The following is a 14,584-nucleotide window of genomic DNA, read 5'->3' as shown; positions in this document are numbered from 1 at the left end:
ACTTCCACTTATTGATGCAAAACTGCCTATACATTTCCACAGCAGAAAGAGTCATATACAGTACAGCTAGATTTGAACAGCAGAATTTTTGTTTTGGGGCACTATGTGATTAATAGGTTATCACATTTGATATATGCAACAAAGAACTATAATGAACTATTAGCTGGAATCTGTGCCTCCTGAGCAGTGTTGGGTAAGTTACTCTGAAAAAGTAATTAATTACTAGTTACTAATTACATATTCAATAGTGTAATTACTGTACAAATTACTCTCACCAAAAAGTATTTAGTTACTTATTACTAATTACTTTCTATATCCTATATCCACCTTAATTAGTTAAGTGATTCAAGGATAGACATGAAACGGCTTATTTAATTCATTCAAATAAATAATATTAAACTACATAAAGTAGTATAATTAACTGACCAAAGTATTACAAATGTGAGAATTATACATTAAAGCACGGATTTTAAAGTTAGATTTTGAATTTTCATGTCAATTCCACTATTGCACACACATCCCAAAGTATTTAGTTTAATTACATCAGAAGTAACTGTAATTAAATTACAGAAAAAATAAGAGTAATGCCTTACTTTACTTTTTCAAGGGAAAAGTAATTAAATTACAATAACTAATTACTTAGTAACCAGTGTTGGGTAAGTTACTCTGAATTAATTACTAGTTACTAATTACACATTCAATAGTGTAATTAGATTACTTTACAAATTACTCTCTACAAAAAGTATTTAAATACTTATTACTAATTACTTTTACTATTACTTATTACTAATTACTACAATTATTAACTGACTTGTATAACAAATGTGAGAAAGATACATTAAAGCATGCATTTTTAAGTTAGATTTTGAATTTTAATGTCAATTCCACTATTGTATACATTACACAGTATTTCATTCAGTTACATCAGAAGTAACTGTAATTTAATTACAGACCAAATAAGAGTTATCCCTTACTTTACTTTTTTAAGTCAAAGTAATTCAATTACAGTAACTAATTACTTAGTAACTAGTTATACCCAACACTGTTAGTAACTAGTTACACCCAACACTGCTCCTGAAGACATTCCTCATTCGTCTGCACTCACTGCAGCGCAAGGTCAATCTACAACATATTTAAAGAGGAAATTGCCATATTTTCAACTTTAGGGCAGCAAGCTTTTGATGAAATGTGAGAAGAATGTCTTGTGGTTGGGTTTTTCTCTTGTTCCAACACAGTTTCGCAATATCACTGGCTCCACAAGCTTGCATCCAACATCAAAACATATACAAATCCTTTGTTTTGTTTATTCTCTCTGTACATACAGTTTCAGTCAAACTTCACCATTTGTTGTGATAATCTGTATTAATTAAATAGTGTTCCACATTAATATCCACATAACTCTAATTGTAATTTGTAATTATAGATCTTCTGTTTGTAAACAACACAGAAACAAAATGATTTTAATTTGGCACTTCATTGAAAAACCAGATTAAATCTTATTTTCTTCTGTGTGTACATGTGTTTTATATATGCTGAAGATAACAGGACCCTCCTGTTCTTCTGTGTCAGCAGCAGCAGTTTAAGAGCACAGCCCAGAAGAGGAATGTTCATAGGTTGGAGGACAGCCAAAGCAAGAAGCTGTTCCATGACTGAATGCCACATCCTTACAGTCAACCAACAAGAATTGTCTCCTTCCTGGATCATTTACAACTCTTCGTAAATTGGGAAATCACTTTTTAGAATGTTGCTCACATATGGAAACAGCAAAAAAGCAAATTATTTTTCCACTTATTTTTGTGAAGATAGTAAAAATGATTGTATTATGTATTGCAAAAGACCTCTATACCATACAGTAACTGTGAATGGTATTTACATTTGGCATTGTTAGAAACTACCATGTGAAGTGTATTTGTATGTCTTCATCACCTACATGTTTCTATCGTTTCCTTTTCTGTCCCAAGAAACGTTTTACCACAGCTGGTGTAGCTTCGAGCTGACAGAGCAGAAGTACCACATGTGCTCTGTGCCAAAGCAAAAACTTGCTAGGTATAGCGGTGACTTGCTTGCTGTGAGTGGAAACATATGGATTTGATAACGCTATTTATCAAAAAGGTTATTTGCAACCCCCACTGGACCACCCCAATTTACAATAACAAACGTTGAGAGTCTCTGGAATGTGAAAGTTAAACATAAGTCATGGGCCTCTTTTCTTTCGAGACAACTGCGCATATAATAAAAGAACGCATTTTCTCATTTTTACTTAACCAGCCGTGCAGGAGCGAAAGGGTTTGAAAAGCAGATAATCTGCTTGGCATCTATTCTTTCCCATCATGAAGCCATGAAACAAATTAAAATAACAAAGTACACATGATATAATATTTACTTTTATTGGATAAATCATACAAAACATTGTTTAAAAACAGTCTGTTTTCAATAGAAACGTTTGTAATTATAGTTATTTTCTTCCTTGACATATTTATTTTCTAAATAAATAAAAATGAAAAACAGTATTTATGTCAGCTTCCACTGGCTTTATTTGGAACATCACAGGCAGGCAGTGGTAATATCAAAGCTTTTCAATACATTTTGTGAATTGTGGTTGGGGTTACAGATTAAAAAAAGATGTACAGCAGCAGAATAATGACCAAGAACTTCAACTAAGGTTTTTAAACTGTCACATAACTGCCTAGCAATATTAAGCAAATTAAAGAATCGACAAGAGAACATCTTCATGTTCTAGAGCCACGATTGTCATTACACATGTTCTTGGTGCCCAAATAAGTGATGTGAGGTCAAACCAAAGCAAATACCCTGATTCCAAACCTATACAGTCAACTCTTTTGCATAGCTTTTTCAGTAGAGCTTCATGCATGAATAACAATCGCAGCGCTGGAGATTAAATAAAGATGAATGAAAACCGTTGGAGGTTTTTAATTTTATTGCACTGTAATAAAGATATATTAAGAAACATGAAGCAATTAAGTTAAAGAATATAGTATTAAGGAATCTTTTGGGAATGCTTCACAAGGCTGAACTGTTTTCTTGCAATTAAAACCTTGGAATAAAAGAAAAGGAACCCAGGTTTTATCCTAACACAATATCTTTGATATATGACAGTTTTTTGGCAGAATTTGACAGAATAAAATTATGTCGCAATCATATATTGGAAAATTTAAAGCAGATTTAAAAAATAATGTCTTGGAAATCAGTTTTGGATGAATTTCAAACCACATTTAAATGCAGTAACAATACATTTTTAGAAGACTATTTTATTAAAAAGTCATTATTTCACAGCAGGTCCTTTACAATTTCAAACATACATTTTCACTTCAGCTCCAATGAAAGAACTGCAGTTCACACTGTAAAAAGTACAGTATCAAAGGAGCTTAGTTCCTCTAATATTCCCCATGTAACTGTTACTTTACTTGTGGAACAAGTTCTGTGAGCCAGTGCCAATGGGTTTAGGCCAGTATTGGCACTTACTGACAGTATCAACTATTGTTTATCCCTGTGATGGATTATACGTTAGTCCCCAGGGACCTTCCAGGGCAGATGAAAGGTTTTGATAAATGATAATCCATCAAACATCAAAAACCATACCCTTTTACCACAAGCACCTATTTCATGCTCTAGTAAGAAATTTGTGCCTTCAGCTTATGGTACTGAGTAGAATTTTTGAGTCAACCGGTTCATCTGGTGGTTTAAGAAATGACGATGATGTTTTGACATTGAACGGCTACTGTATGTGGACTATCTTTTTATTTTCTCTATACTTAGACCTATTCACAGTCTTGTGTTTTCTTATGTTTGTACATTTGTATGATAGTGTAAATGCAATGATAAACAACCTTGTCTTGTGTAATGTGAAAATCTCTGTTTATGAAATTATATATACCATTTTCCAGCAGGAAAATAACATGACACATCAAAGACATGGCAGACAAATGGCTGTTCGAGTACCACAAAAATGATATTGCAGAACAACCTGGAGCTGTTGTTACGTTTGTTACATCCCATTGGACTAAGTGCAGTGCTGCAGTTTTCAAATGGTGCCTTTTGTTGAAGAGAAACCCTTTTGGCTTTGCTACAGCTTTTATAAGACGGGTTTCTCTTCAATGATTCGATCATTAGACTGACAGACTTGTGGTAATGGAGTTCAGTGCTGCAGGGTGACCTCTGTTTTATCTCTAAGGATATTTTTTCATACTTTTCTAGTCTTAGTACAGATATAACTGACCCAAAATGGAGAACGACAAAATGACGGTTTTAAGGACACAAATATACCCACCCTATAGGACAATTGTTTGTCTTTGTTCAGAACTTGTAGAAAACTGCAGAAGTTTACACTAAAGGCATTTAGCAGACAATGTTTTCAAAAAACAGGGAAAACCATTCATCTTAGGGAGGCAATCACATCAGAAGTGCTGTACAAAGTTACCAAACAATTTTTAGAATCAATTCTTGGAAGAGACAAGAAGAGACTGAGCAGTAACCAGGAACTTTTTTGTTTCAACATATATAACTCAATGTTGATTTTATGTGTAAAACCACAGAGCACATACTTATTGTGCACATATTTGTTGTGCAAAGCGCTCCAAAATGAATGTATGTGCACACTCTAAAGAAATGGAACTATATAGTACTAAAAGTGATTCTTGGCTTGTTATCATACGGGAACCATTTTAAGTGCTTCTATTGTTTACCTCATTTGTAAATCGCTTTGGATTAAAGTGTCTGCTAAATGACTAAATGTGAATGTGCTATATAGAACCGTATCTTGGTGGTTCAGTGGTTCTTCAGAGGTTCTTCAGAGGTTCTTTGGGATGACTGAGGTGCTATGTAGAACCGCTGAAGAACCATACAGGGGCTTCACAGGTTCTTTATACCGAAGTGGTGCGATATAGCACCTCAATCATTCCAAAGAACCGCTGAAGAACCACTGAAGCACCAAGATATGGTTCTATAGTACATTTACATTTATTGCACCTAAAGTGGTTCCCCTATGATTACAAGCCAATAATCACTTTTAGTGCTATATATAGCACCACTTTTTTAGTGTTACCACTAATAAAAAATAACCTTATCTAATAAAAAAAATGTTAATACTTTTGACCACAGATAAGTATTATTTCATTATAACATTGCAGAGAATCCGCACAGAAAAAAAATCCATCACCATATTCATATTTGGCCTGCTTATACCACATAGGAGCTTTTTCTCCTGTCATTTGAAAGACGTAATTGCATCATACATTATTAATTGACATAATCACAGACAAAATCTGAATCTCAGACTAAGAAGACGAGTGCTGAGGAAGCAAATCGAGAATATCTAGACATTTAACGAGAATCTACATAAATGAGAATTTTATGACATTTCAAAGGACAAAAGATGCTGCTGAAAAAAAACCTTTGCGTTTACCTAATTTTAATGCGTATATTGGTCCCACTGATCAGATTGTGTTGAACTAACTTACATTTCCTTAATTCATTTTTGTGTGTCAGACCAAATCATTTATATTAGACTATTTAAAACATTGTTGATTCAAGGTGTTATTTCTCATTAATGTAACACAAATTAATTTTGTAACGGTAAAGTAATTTCATCATGTCATAGGTACCAGATTTTCAACTGTAATTCCAACTGGATTCTCTAAAACCATTTCTTTACAGCTGTTGTACCAGAATAATTTAACTTGCTTTATTAAGTTTACTTTATCCAAAATTGATAATTTCTGTTGAAATGTGTATACATACACACAAAAATCTTTAAAATATACTGTATATGCATTGGCAAAGGAAAAGAGTTTTGTAATAAAGTTTAGTTATGTTGAGTTGTCAAAAATGTTCAACAAACACTGTAAATGCAGAATCAGTAGTAGCAGTGTAGAAGAAATACATTATTTCACATACTGCTAACAGCAAATCATAACAGTTGTCACAGTTGAATACGTACAACATATGTCAAATGCATCTCCAATGTGGATTAAAAATGACAGGCATTTATAAATTAGTACTGTTGTCAGAGTGGATTAAAGGGATAGTTCACCCAAAAATGAAAATTCCCGTCATCGTTTACTCACCCTCAGATTGTTCCAATGTATAAATGTCTTTGTTCTGCTTGACACAATAGAAGATATTTGAAAGAATGTCAGTAACCAAACAAATCTCATCCCTTATTGATTCCTATAGTAGGGAAAAAAAACTGTAAATCACAGAATTTTTTATTTTGGCGTGAACTATCCCTTTAAGGACAACTGAGACTATTACTATACTATCAATACTATCACAATAGATGTAAAAGTACAAATGGCAAATTGAAAACAATGCATTTCTCTTGAGGAATGCAAAACACTAAAAAAAACTAAAACAGTCAAACAGAAAAAAACAGTTAGACATGACTGAGGACAATTTTATTTGGTCCTATGTTTTTGCATATTACATGCATCTGCTGTTAGGGTATTTAATATAGCCCTCTTAAAGCCATAAATCATAAACTATTATAAATGGTAAGAAATGAGATTAAATTAAATTAGAAATTAATTTAATTTGAAAATGTAATTTAATTTATTTAGAAATTTTAATTTAGTTAGAAGATTAATTAGAATTTATATTTGATTATTTATTTAAAAGAACAAATGTGCAAAGAAAGTCATAGTCGTTTGTGGTTCTACGGTTTGAATCGCTAAGCAGAGTTGGAGATTTAATTGCTATTGTTAAATAATGTTGAATGGTATGTCACAGTTACAGAGATCTGCTGACATCTAGTGGAGCTGTAATGTATGTCACGCAATATCTTGACGTAGTCGACTTCTCACAGCGCTGTGCAGGTGCAGTGCAGAGCGGTTTGGTTTATGACATCAGAGTACCGCGAGAGCGATTTAAAACCCGTTCTTGCAAACAGCTCTCGCGGTACTTTATTGTTGCACTCACATCAGTCAGCGCAACGCCTCATGAAGTCTAAAGCATAATTTTGTCCCCTACACGTTTCCGTTCTTACGTAATCAAAAGGTTAAACAAGACTTGCATAGCTAGCTAACATAAGTTGATCAAGATACAGGTAGGCTCAAATTCAATCATATTTTGATTCATGATTATTTGTTAGCGAGTACCAGATATGTTTTAATACTGATTTAGAACTAACTTTACTGAAGTGATTATGATTTAGCTTAGCCATAATGCTAATAAGACATGTTTCGAAAGTGTCAAATGTGACATTATCTCTACGTTTACATTTTATGTGTTATTCACATGACATTCACGTTAGTCAGAATAACTTACTTTATTTGTGGTTAATTAGTTGATATTCTTGCTTTATTGTTTTCGTGACCTTTATTCTTCTAACAGTTAGTTAAAACCTAATAGGCTGCTGGTCTAATACACCTGCATGTTTTTGACATGTTTCCAACAACATGATTAGTATTATTGTTTGTATCATGTGTGATAAGAGGCTGCCACAGATGATGTGGAAAAAATGCTTTGATGATTTATTGGGCTGTTGTTCAGTTTTGCTGTAAACATGAAGCCATAAATCTTCTCAATAATAGGTATCCAATAAAGCCTTTCGTTGTGTTTCTAAATGGCAATGAGATTAGTTTAAATACAAGTTGTTATAATAAATAACAATAAATTTTATTTTTTATCCAGGATAAACAGGAGAAGCCCAACAGGATGACCAGTGTAAGTGTATATTGTGTCCAAGTAAATGCAGCATAGCTTCAAGATATGTAAACTTATGGTCTGATTTACACATGCATGAATGTTTGTTGTTTGCAATTCTGCCACTATGATAGAAATGTTTACTGTAAATCCGCCTCATAAGCCAGATTTAAATGCTTTTTGTGTCTTTTATTCTCTCAGGTGCTCTGCAGCAGAGCTCGGCTGGTTACGTACCTACCAGGGCTTCATGTTCTTGTTCACCGTGTTGTAGGGGCCAGAACTTTCTCTGGGGCATCTGGTTCAGATGAGCCACATATGAACAGCACAACTCCAGACATTGGTAAATGATTATGTTGCTTTGTATACGAAATGATCTTCTAATAAAAGAAAAGGAATAAATGGTATACCATAGTCTTAAAAAAAAAGAACTGAATATTTCACATAGAGGTTACAGTGAGTTCAAAGTGGCAATTTAATGGTAATAATCTCTGTTTATTTTCTGTTTCCTGTGAACAGCACCAAGAACAGTGTGGCCAGATGAGAACATGGGTCCATTTGGACCTCAGGATAAACGCTTCCAGTTGCCGGGTAATGTGGGATTTGACTGTCATTTAGAGGGCACAGCAGCACAGAGAACTGTACCCGTCCACATCCCTGATGTGCTCACAGCTCAGTCCAGTAGCGAGAGGCACGGCTTCATCCTGGCCCATTTCATCAATGAGCTTCATGTACGATGCTTTTTGTGTTATTTATATTGATTTTGGTCTCAGGAAGTATAAACAACTTCATACTTGGAATCATTATTTAAGTTCTAATCATGCTCATAATAATATTGTTAATAATAGTAATAAAACTTTGGTTCATGATTTTATTTTTGTCTTCTTTTGTATTTAGGAAACCGACAAAACAAATGCAGCACAGACGATCAGTAAAGTAGAGCATTATTTTGATAATTCCAATGTGGAGTGTGCTGTTCAATCCTGCCCTGAACTTCTAAAGAAAGGTCTGTATGCTACTTTGTCCAGTAGACAACTACTAAACTACTAAAGTAAACTACTAAAATGACACTGTATTAAAGTTAATAAATAAAGAGTTTATTTGCAAAAACAGATAACTTAAACATATTTTTATATTGTCCTGAACTTTCAGCACACACGCAATGCACATACACAAAATGTACAGTTTTGCATATACAGTATATATCGTTTTGAAATGTAATATAACATTTGTCCACAAGAGGGCAGCATCTCCATGTGGTGTATTGTTGTCAACGTTAATGCATGAACATGACCTTAGGTACTGTATGAATTGTATGAATACTGTACTATTCAGGGGTTTTTTTTTTAGATTTTGAGTCAATGTTCCCTGATGCCCCGTCGACTGGAATGATGGTGGTCACTGTTACTCAAAGGACACAGAGTGACATGACGTGCTGGTCTGAGCAGGTGGACCAGGAGAGAGAAGACCTGCTGGCTAAAGTGAGTTCATCTGCTTGTTTAGCTCCTTTGTTTCAGTGCTCTACGTCCTTGGGGTTGAATAATGTGTAATGCAAGTTAGCATAAGGTGTTACTTAAGATATGATTCACTGTAACAGAAAAAATAAAAAGCTTTAATTCAAGCTTGTAATGTCTTTATCTAGACAGACAGACAGACAGACAGACAGGGCTATGGATAGATAGATAGATAGATAGATAGATAGATAGATAGATAGATAGATAGATAGATAGATAGATAGATAGATAGATAGATAGATAGATAGATAGAAATATATTGTGTCTTGCAGTGTGTGCATGCCATGAGCAGGTTACGTGACTCAGCAATGTATGCCTTTGGCAATGTGTGTTATTTACTGTCTGGTTCACATTGCTGTGAGTTCCTGTCTAATTGAAATGGGGCCAAGCTGGAGTGACTTTTTGCTTTTCTTTTCTTGCAGGCCACTGCTTTTGAAAGGAAAGATGTTTATTTCCTGATAATACAAGATAGTGTGTTGTGTTAACAACTGTGTTATATTCAGTTTATTGAAGGTGCAAAAGAGATATGTTGTGCTCTCCAAAAAGAAGGATTTTGGGCGGATTTTATAGATCCATCATCTGGCCTTGCAGTAAGTTGCCTAAACTATTGCTGAAGTCTTGACACGTCTATAATTTGCTGTTTAGATTTCAACACAACTGCAATTAAATTGACCTTCTTTGTCCTTAGTTCTTCGGCTCATACACAAACAACACGCTCTTTGAAACGGATGAAAGATACAGACATTTAGGTTTTCAGATCGAAGACCTGGGCTGTTGTAAAGTGATCCGGCATACGATATGGGGGACGCACGCTTTTGTGGGCACACTGTTCACCACTGCTCCACCCGACAGCCAAATCATGAAGAAGCTCCAAGGAAGCTGAAGATAATTAGTTAAGGATGCTGTGTTGCTATGGAAACATGGTCAGGCGCAACACTAGAAATAAACTTTGGATGGTTCCTTACCTTTATGCTTGATCAGCAAAATCAAACACACTAAAATCTACAATTCAATATGAAGTTGCCCAATGACTGGTGCTAAGATGTGTTTTGTTTTTGTAGAACAAGAGGCACTTTTGGTGTAACTTTTACTGTGGGGGCTTGTGCTACAGAGTCAAATTCACTGTCAGGCAATCATGTAGGATGTTCAATGCAAGTCTTTGCCTGTGTTGCCTTTTTTAAAACACGCCCCTGAGAAAGTCCATTAAAAATGTGGGTTTAAATGGGTTGCAAAGCTAAGATTGTTTTCTGCTCCAGTGATGCAATAGAATCCTTGACGAAATTGATAATGTTAATATTAAATAAAATGTGAGAACTGTTACAATAATTAAAATATATCAGAAATGACTAAAGGCTTTTAGACTTTAATTCAATAACATAAACTTTCTCCTTAGGTCCATAATATTCACACATAATAAATGGAGGAGATCTACTTTCTCTAATGTTCTTCTAATGTTTTTCCCACTGTGTAATTTATATAATTTATACAATAATTTGAAGCCACTGACCTTAATGTTAAAATCTGACCTTCTTCATTCTGTCATTAATCAAACTATAGAGAAATGTAAGCTGCGAAGATAAAAAAGCTTTTATGACTCAGTCAGTGGCAAGTGTGCAGACTTTCTAAATGTAATGTTTTGCAATTTGAGGGGGTGTTTCATGGTTTACCTCAATATGAAATGCATTAGCAGTCTTAGCCTGTCTCTAAACTAAATGGAGAATGTTTTGGGCCGATTAGCTTGAGGTTAGCAAAGGTAGCAGCTGCTGGGGTCAATGTCTCCAGGGTACCATTAGAATTCATTTAGAGTCACAACAGATGGGCTATAATCAGTCTTCTTTAAACTCTGACACCACAATTATTTAGCCAGTTCTTCACTCTCCATTAGCACGAGCTGTGAATGAATGAATGATCATAAGACCCATATGATCAACACAAAAGCACGATTCTGTTTTCTGAAGTCTCTTAATAATGATATGGTATATTGACATAACCGCTTACAGAAAGTTACCAAATACATATAACTGTCATGATGTGTGGTCAAATCAAAGCACGTGCTTGTTTAGAGACAGGCTCTGTCTGGATAATGAATTAGGCCTATAGGACAGTGGTCAGTCTTCACCCCATGCATGTCTGACAACCAATCTTGATTGACATGACTATCAATTAGGCATAATTGTCCACCTAAAACTTTGTTCCTCCCCTTTGTCAGTTTGAAACCTTTCCCCAAGCTGGTGAAATTGGGGGCATATTCTCCAATGGGATTCAATAGCATTTAATATGATATAATAACATCTATTGTTCGTATAATAAAAAATGTACTTTTGCTTTGAAGATGTGAGGAGCAATCTTTCTTGCGTCATTTATGCATTTGCATATAATGTAAAAAAAAAACATAAATAGTTGTAAATATGTTCTGAAATGTTTAAACATTACAGAACTTGTTTTATTTTGTAGTAAAAAAATAACAATTCTGTTCATTAAAATAAAAACATATCTGCCATATTTGAAAAACAAGCTAATGTTGCTGCCTACAGTAAGCAATAAACTGAAATTAGTTTAATAAGTTGAGACACTAAAATTAAGCTTAATTTTATTAAGTCAAATTGATTAAACTTAATTTGATTAAATTTTCATAAATTAAGAGAATATTAAAATGAACTGAAAATAAAGAAAAACTACACTGAAATAATAATAAATTGCAGCAATAAAAAAATACAAAAGTAATATCTAACCACTTACATAAAAGGGCACATGTAAATATACAAAAGCATTTGCAGTGGTGGAATAATTCAAAGTGAGAATCATTCAGTTTTAATTGGGGTTAGATATCTAGGCCAGGCCATCTTGTTATTTTTCATGAGTAATGAATTATTGATGAATCATGCCAAGCCACCCAATCACCCCCCCAGAATTTTTGATTAAATGAAATGTCTTCAGATATACTAAACTGTGCATAGAAGTTGAGATATTTGTCAATGTTGAATATTAGAGTTAAGTATGTCAGATATCACTCAAAGATATCTTGTTAAAAACATGTGATTTGTGTGGGTGAGGTTGGGGGGATCTCCGTCTCTTGTTAGGTGGGTGATGATGACCAAAGCCAGGGCAGCAAAGCAAAGGGAAACCTGGTGTCAGAGGTCTGTTCAGACAATGGAACATTCCCAGTAGTTATCTGCCAACACTTTCCTGTTTTTAGAAAGATTTACATTGGCTTGGTCAAAGAGCCTCATGTCATGCCTGCTGTTTAAGGAGATATAACTGTTTTTTTCTTTGCGTTGGACAAACTTGCAAGGTTAAAATAGAGGACAGGCTCCATGTTTCTTCTGAAGTAACTTAGTGCTATTTTGGTTCATTTTCCTAAGTTTCTTCCTGTATGTGCCCATTATCAGGTCTTGTTGACTTTTGTTATCTGGCAGAGGTGATAATTTAGAGGCACATCAGAGACTCACAGACTGTGCTGTTTGGGGGCTTGTGATGTACATAAAGCAAACCGCAGCCAATGTAATGCCAGATTTAATGTGATTTGTACATCTTTTCATTTAGCTGTGTTTATTCTGACTCGTAATCCTTTTAAAGCTTTCTCTGCTGGATTTTCATTGAATTAAGGATCAGATTTAGACAGTTTAGACTTGTAATGAATAAGCAAACCCAGAAAGACATAATGAGAAAGAATTCATAATATTCTTTATAAAATGTGAATATTTGTTTAAGCAGACAAATTAAATAGTATAGGACTTAAAGCATGATTATTGGGCTGAAATGCCAATTACATAATGTTTCATATTTATTCAAATACATTTTAAAAGCAAACTTATTATTGATATATTATTATAAATATAGATGTATTTATTTATTTATTTTGCTGGCCAAAAAGAAGCTGTCTTGGACTTGAATATTAATAAATAAATTTGTATTACGCCGTAAAACTTTGCTGTAATTTTGCAGCAGGTTTGCCAGTAATTTACTGTAGATTAATGTACAATTTAGTTTTAAGCATAAGCTTACCTAGTTTATGTATTCTTCTTTCATAAAACAAGACTCAATATCTTGGGTCAGTTTGCTTGTTATGTAAATGTAGCGTAATTTAAGAAGTTTTCAATATTTTTACAGAAAAAAATGCTTAGGAAGAACTGTTGTTTGTTTTTTGCCTTTTAGAATCAGACATTTTTGTGCTGTTTATCTCATCTTACTTCTTTGTGCTGCTTGCAATGCAGCTCATTGCAGCGCTCTCTTGTTTTCTGTAAAAATATTTAAAACGTCTTAAATTACGATACATTTCACACTGTGAAAAGTGCTATATAAATAAAATTGAATTGAATTGAATTTTAAAAGCTTCGTTTTTCTCCAATAACACCAAACTATTTTTAGGATCCATCTCACGTATTTCTGGTTTATCCTGAGCCTTTATTCCCCCAGGGGATGAATAAATTCATCATCTATAATCATCTTGTAATTCAGTCATTAAAATGTTCAAGCTGTGGTAACAGCTTAGTATGACTTTGCACTTAACTCAGAACAATCCTTCCTCAAGTCTTCCCGAAACACTACAGCAGACATCCATCCTATCCTGTGAGATTTTCCCACTGTCTCAGACTTCCTCTGTAGACACTTCACACTTACATCATTATCTGTTTTTGTCTCCACCCTGTTACTAGATTCACACCGTGTTTGGATTAATGCACATACTCCACTCGCCCGGCAGTCACCAGGTGTTTCTGAGGTACAGATATCCTCTGGTCTCTCTCCATCTGCTCACACTGATGTTCCCATGAGACTATTCATTAGTTCCTGTGTGCTAGACAAAATCTCCAGCCTTTAAACTTAAAAGAATAACAAGCTTTAAAACTGAATCTTGTATGCCTTGTATCAGCAAATGTTGTACTTGTAAAATCCACATTTAATACTATAACATGCAGTAGTGCATCATTTATATTTATATTATGAGCAGTAGTATACAACTATAATCTTAGAAAGTGGTTTTAGAGATATGTTTGGATATTAGTGTTGCTCATGGAATGGTACATCTTTATTCTTACGCGTGGCTCAGTCATGCTGAATGCAGACGGTCTGCATTTTCCCACAGTAAAGAAGGGCTGTGCTCGTTTCCATTGCTGCTCAATCTATACCGAAGCTCTGCAGTGGAGTAATTAAAATCTCAGCATGGCCATACTGAACAGGATATGCTGCTATGCCCTCCAACAATGAGAGTCATTCTTTGGACTTCAGGCAAGGTACCTGAAACCCAGCCTGCAGCCGCTCTTGATCATTAAAAACATGTTACTGCTCATCTGGAAAGTCAGCGTTAGAGAGGAAATTTGACTTTGTATCGGCAGGGAATGAGCCGAGAAACTGGATTAGTGGAGGAAAGCAGGAGGATGAAGGCAACGTTTGTTTTGTCTTGGAGACTTTCAGAG

At 34.4% G+C, this 14,584-nt stretch overlaps 1 protein-coding gene across 2 annotated transcripts; it reads left to right on the top strand.

Annotated features, from left to right (window-relative positions):
* Positions 1 to 6,970: 6,970 nt before the first annotated feature.
* On the top strand, positions 6,971 to 11,501 carry mmadhcb (metabolism of cobalamin associated Db). Of its 2 annotated transcripts, none has more exons than XR_008963132.1 (8): positions 6,971 to 7,060; positions 7,648 to 7,680; positions 7,861 to 7,999; positions 8,176 to 8,387; positions 8,554 to 8,662; positions 9,007 to 9,137; positions 9,593 to 9,760; positions 9,859 to 9,895. XR_008963132.1 is itself a non-coding variant. In XM_057336063.1 (8 exons), the coding sequence occupies exons 2-8, from the start codon at positions 7,672 to 7,674 to the stop codon at positions 10,051 to 10,053; spliced, it is 882 nt and encodes a 293-aa protein (XP_057192046.1). In that variant the 5' UTR covers positions 6,971 to 7,060; positions 7,648 to 7,671; the 3' UTR covers positions 10,054 to 11,501. The 2 variants fall into 2 exon arrangements, 1 of the variants encoding a protein (XP_057192046.1); XM_057336063.1 differs by having other exon boundaries at positions 9,674 to 9,760; positions 9,859 to 11,501.
* The last annotated feature ends 3,083 nt before the right edge of the window (positions 11,502 to 14,584 follow it).

Source organism: Triplophysa rosa, linkage group LG6 (assembly GCF_024868665.1).
Source record: "Triplophysa rosa linkage group LG6, Trosa_1v2, whole genome shotgun sequence".
NCBI lineage: Eukaryota > Metazoa > Chordata > Actinopteri > Cypriniformes > Nemacheilidae > Triplophysa > Triplophysa rosa.
Note: the sequence above shows the minus strand (reverse complement) of the source record. Positions and strands in the feature narration are given on the sequence as shown.

What these genes read in the sequence shown, in the direction of transcription:
- mmadhcb (XM_057336063.1), top strand. An exon ending in CCCTGAACTTCTAAAGAAAG is followed by an intron (nt 8,663 to 9,006) that starts GTCTGTATGCTA and finishes TTTTTTTTTTAG; the next exon opens with ATTTTGAGTCAATGTTCCCT. An exon ending in GAGAAGACCTGCTGGCTAAA is followed by an intron (nt 9,138 to 9,673) that starts GTGAGTTCATCT and finishes TGTTATATTCAG; the next exon opens with TTTATTGAAGGTGCAAAAGA.